The following is a 5,594-nucleotide window of genomic DNA, read 5'->3' on the forward strand; positions in this document are numbered from 1 at the left end:
AATGCAAATTAATGTATAACTTTTTTTGTAATGCATTTTTCTGGATTATTTTTGTTATTGTTGTGTCTTTCACTGTTCACATAAACCTACCATTGACATTGTAGACTGATCATTTCTTTGTTAGTGGGCAAACTTACAAAATCAGCTGGGGTTCAAATCATTTTTCCCTGACTGTATATATATTTACACTGACCTGTGTTTATTCACATAAATCCTGTACAGTGTCGATGTCCCATCAATACATGGCATTTAAGGGTTCAGTTCAAAACACACACAAGGCTGGGCGGTGCGAGCTGCAACGAGGGACACATAGTTGTCATGGTTACGACAGCATGACAACAGGTAGAAGGTTGTGTAACCGCAGATGATGCCAACCACGTGGAGGAGTTTCTCAGCAGCGGCATCATTCACTCCTGGTTTTAATAGTTCTAGTTCTTACTTTCAACCCGTTTCTGCATCTCCTTCTCCAAAATGATTATTTTTATTCTGCCCATCTGTCATGTTTTCCTTTTTTTTTTTATCTATACCAATCATTCCCCCACTACACCAGGCAGGTTAAACCTCTATGTCCTCAACTTCTCCACCCACACAGACGACACCAAGAGCACTCCCCAGCTATTGTCTTTTCTAAGAGGTGGGGGGGGGGCATGTGTACCAGTGGGATGCAGCTTCCTCCTGCGTATATGTAGTGTGTACTATACTACAAGTGTATGGCTTGTCAACACTTGAGCTGTTCTATGTCAGAGCACTCTGTGTCCATATCAGAGTCATACAGTGAGTGACCTGTAGGGTCGCTGGCGGGTGACAGTGGGTCCTGTGGTGTTTGGGTGTGTGAAGAGTGGGTGCGTGTATCGTTCTGGAAAGTGTCCGTGCGGGAGTAGAGGCCCAGACTGGGGAGTTTGGAGGGTAGGCCACTGTCCTCTGTGGTGTCGTTGTAACACAGGTCTTCCAGATCCACAAACCACTCGGGCCAGAATCGCCGGCGGATCCGCTCACAGTACATGGCCAGGTTGATCAGCTCACCTGCAGGAGACAGACACGTCAGTGGGCCTGTAGATTGGCGTGCAGTCCCACTGATAAATACCATTAATATAATGAAAAAGGCACTGTGCTGCAGCAGCTCACCTTTGATTAGCTGCTCTGGCTGTGTCCCTGGTAGTGTCCACATAGCAGGGGCCAGGTGACTAAACACTGCAGCATCTACTGTTGAAAGCCTTGACCCCATAATATACTTTTTATCACCTAAAAGGCACACAAAAACATGTTAGAAATGAGCACAAAAAAATACACACACTGTGTAGCCATGCTCTTCTTCTCCTGGCACAAAGCAATACTTGATTTCCAGTTGTGACACTGCAGCTATGACATAAAAGGCATCAGAAATCAACTGATGCCTTTAGGGGTGTGGAAACCTTAAGCTTAGCAAGCAGTATTTGTCACAAGTAAACAACACTCTGCACTACTGCTTCCTTTGGATCCCTTTAATATATATACCACTCCTGCATCTTCTGTCATAAACTGCCACAGGTTATATAGTGATTCTAAACTGCAATATTAAACTTTCACCACAGGGTGTCAGTATTGTGCTAACGTTTTTGAGCAGCTACTGCTGTTAATTGAACAATACAAACAAGAAATGGCTGCTTATAACCCTGAGTGTACACACTGAAAAGACCCTGAGATGATTTTACTTTGCCAGTAAACCTGTTGATCAGCTCTAGGGTAACTCTGTCAACATACAGTGGACACCAATCATGACAAAGTTTCCCAGTTACAAGTTGTATGTCCTTATATATATTTGGATACAGACTCAGAAATGTTAAAGAAAAATTATTCATGTGCAGTACTGGAAACTTTCATATGGCTAAAATGACTGGATTATTTGAGTTAACTCATATGCCTTTCTACAAAACATACTTAATCTCCACATTTGATCGCAATAGATCCTAAAAATATGTCACAACAGATTCTAGTCTTTCATATGATGAGCACTGTCACTTATCAGTTAAAAATCCATTTAAGATTTGTCACCTAGTAAGGTGGCCAGGGTCCGCATGTCCTTCTCCATCAGAGCATAAACCTCCTCCTTAGAGAACCGCCCGATCCCGTGACCATACATCTCCCTCTTGATAATCCCCCCGGTAAGGTGACTCAGGATCCACTTGAGTAGGTCACTCAGCGGCCCGCTCACCGACAGCATCTTCTGAGTCTCCTCCAGGTTGTCCACCCACTGGCAGTAAGCTATGGTCCTGGGACACACACATTTGTACACACACAAATACACACATCTAATGATTAATACAACTATTGGAGTGGTGTAGTTAAACTTCCCAGAAATGTATTTTAAAATGCTCTGTCTAATACATTCTTCTGCTCACACTTTCCTCCTTCCACTCCTATTAAGCAATCTCCATTGTTGTTATGCTACAAAAGGCAGTTTGAACTTCAGTGGTCTCTCACCAGTAGAAATGTTCCTCCACCATTTTGGTGATGGCACGAGAAATGGCCTTCTCCTGCGGTGTCAGGCTCTTGTTGAGGCTCACGCCCAATCTCTCCTCCAGGAAGTTGATGATGAATTCGGTGCCACACACCCGCTCCTGGTTGTACTCAATCCACGGCATCTTTCCCTGTGGTGAAAGCTTCCCATCAAAGTAGTTCTGCAGAAGAGAAAGGAACCAGGAAAGCCAAGGGCATGTATCCAAAGAGGTTCAGAAAGAAGAGGAAAGGAGGAGGAAAAGCAAAATCTTTTTAGCCAAGATGTTTAAAATACAGAACAAAGAAAGTCATTGGTAAGTGGTGTAAGGTCAATTCAATGGAAAGTGACTCAAGACAAAACATTTAAATAACCATTTAATTACCCCTTTCATCAAACTGAGTGACTGTAGCAGCAGAGGCTCAGGGTTGGATAGTAATTACTGACAACAGAAGTAGTTGCAGCCAGAGCAGGAAAAATAGGATTTAGCCACACATCACACTCAGTTGTCAAGACAATTAAAAAAAAAATCAGATGAAGGATCGCAGTCACAACCACAGCTTTACCTGATAGGGCAGGTCCACCATGCGGAGGTAGGTCTCCATCTTAAGGCAGAAAGGGGACAGGGATGGGGCGCCAGTTTTGGGTCTGGAGAACTGGTGGAGTATGATGGCATCTTTAGAGTCCAGCTCTTCCTCCTTCCTGTGTGGAGCAAAGGAGGGGGAATCTGAACATCAGGAAGAAGGCGATTGTGTATGTATACTTGTATTAGTGATGTTGTGAGGATGTAAATCTGTTCACAGTCATACTTGGTCCACATTCTTAAATAAAACTGTTTAACGACAAACCAACAAAAATTGAGGTGTATTCCAGCTGTACTGGTTGTAGTAACCTAAAAGGAATAATTCAAAGATTTGTGATATACTCTTTAGCAGTAAGACTGGAGTAAACAGATAGCCTGGCACTGTCTAATGTTAACAAAGTTCACCTCTAAACCTAACCACTTGACATTTTATACTGTGTCTTGTTTAATCTGTACACAACCTGAGGTAGAAAAATGACAAAATATGGTTTCAACCTCACACTGAAGATGAAAAGACTCCAGAATTACTTCTGTTTCCAGTTATCCTAAGATAACACAAGTGTACTATGATAAATACAGGTTGTGTGTGTGTGTGTAATAGGTGGACTAGACAATCATAAAACTGAATGAATAATTTAAACATCAAGGTCACCATGAAGGTCCTTTATCTGACCCTGAGCGACTGTCAGCCGTGGGCCATTTATACCAGCCAAGAAAAAAACTGCAGTGTCAAAATAACAAAGCATACTCTTCTGATGCATCCACACGGACACTGCCGGAGATAGCAGGGTTCCTCACGAACGAGCACGGGCCTGCAAATAGCAACGAATTCAGGCGCGCACGACGCAGAATCGCAGGGAGCTGTCCACTGCGAAAAGTGCTGAACGGTGAAAAACAACAGCAGCCTCAGGGCAGAGGAGCTGTCCATGGTACAGTGGTGCTGAAACGCCCGCCGCCTCTGAGGCTGTTTTTATTGCAGTAACTAGGAAATGCTTTCTATTAAACACAAAGGTACGACGGAGTAGTAAAAGGAAGTGAATACAGAGAGACAGAATGGGCAAAAACAACCTCTTGCGGATAGAGAAAGCTGGGCATTCAGTCGGGAAGAACTCCATCCAACAGAGTAGTTCACCGCACTGCAAACAATGTTTTTCAATCTTTATGTGTTTAACATAAAGATCGACTCGACAGTTAAGCCAGGATCACTTTTGATTTCCCGATCGACACCAAACATAAATCGAAGTCTCCACATGGCTTTTATTTTGATATTAGGTGTCATTTTTAAATTATGTTGCATTACTAGAATGGGCATGCCATTTGTCAACAATGATCTTGGACCGCGTGTAACACGAGATTATCTTTCAAGGACAACAGACTCAATCAGTTAAACATTCATTCAATGAATAATCAATAATAATGAATGTAAATACGTTTACATTTGTCACATTTCCACTTCCCGGCAAACTGAAGATCAGAATGTTTATGGCTTTGATGTACTGTATTTGTATTTGAGTGTGTAAAAGGCTTTTTTAAAACCATAACTGCAATGCTTTACACGGTGGGGCGGGGGGAGGGGGTCACAACAACGCTCCTACCCCGCCCAACCTTATAAGATTAACGAATATCAACCCCCAGTGAAGGAAAAACACTCTGGAGCACTGGAAAGAAAATATGAACAGAATAAGGCCCACAGCGGTTTTCTGACCGACCGTGCTCTGGCCCGAAAGGCCTGACTGAGGGAAGAGATGAGCTCTGCAGCTTCAACTGACTCCTCTGACAGTATCTGTTGTTGTTGGTACCTGATGGCCAGCAATTCGTGCAGCAAATAAGCAGCGGCAGCGAGCAGAGCCCCTCCAGTCAAATACAGCGTTTTCCGCCACCACGAGTCCGAGCCCAGAGCTGACATTATCCCGCCGTAGTCCTGCAGTGGGTAGGCGATGATGTACCCATAAAACGAGAGCTGCTCATCGGAGCCCAGCAGGCCAGAGGAGAAACTCTGGTTCTGGCCAAGATCAACCACACACGACCGCGTCCAGGCGAACCCGACGCGCCAGTACATGCTCTCTGGCTCCAGCCGCTTTCCGCCTCACGCTGGCAGCTCGGGGCTTCATCAGCGGGGGTTTCATGGGCGCCGAGGGCTGCAGGTGCGGGGCGAATAGGCGAGAAACAGCCCAATGGACACAGACATTCTGCCCGGCGCTTGTCCGCGCAGCGCGGTCGACATCCTCCTCAGTCCGCTGGCTGTAGCCACTGTCAAGCCAGACAAAATAAAAACTAACTTCCGGTTGTACAGTATCTTTCAAAATAAATATAGACGTGCTGTGTTTATATTCTGCAGCATTGGGAAAGCTGAAATACCACCTAGCATCAGATAGCCCACCTACAGAACAGGCCCCATGAGTCCCAGGTTCACTGTTAAATCATGTGGTTATCTGGCTACTACCAAACCAGTAGGGTACTGTCCCCGGTTTGGCCTAGTGGGACAAAACATAATATTTTTGTCTGCTTGTTTTATATATATATATATATTTCACTTCA

General features: G+C 44.4%; 1 protein-coding gene across 1 annotated transcript; it reads right to left on the reverse strand.

Moving 5' to 3' along the window:
* Positions 1-623: 623 nt before the first annotated feature.
* faxca (failed axon connections homolog, metaxin like GST domain containing a) lies at positions 624-5,297 on the reverse strand. Its single transcript, XM_020623673.1, has 6 exons — positions 4,856-5,297; positions 3,040-3,175; positions 2,461-2,657; positions 2,032-2,249; positions 1,126-1,242; positions 624-1,023 (listed from the first exon to the last, which is right to left on the reverse strand). Exons 1-6 carry the CDS (start codon positions 5,113-5,115, stop codon positions 719-721), a joined length of 1,233 nt encoding a protein of 410 aa, XP_020479329.1. The 5' UTR covers positions 5,116-5,297; the 3' UTR covers positions 624-718.
* Between the last annotated feature and the right edge of the window lie 297 nt (positions 5,298-5,594).

Source organism: Monopterus albus, unplaced genomic scaffold, assembly GCF_001952655.1.
Source record: "Monopterus albus unplaced genomic scaffold, M_albus_1.0 scaffold307.1, whole genome shotgun sequence".
Lineage (NCBI taxonomy): Eukaryota > Metazoa > Chordata > Actinopteri > Synbranchiformes > Synbranchidae > Monopterus > Monopterus albus.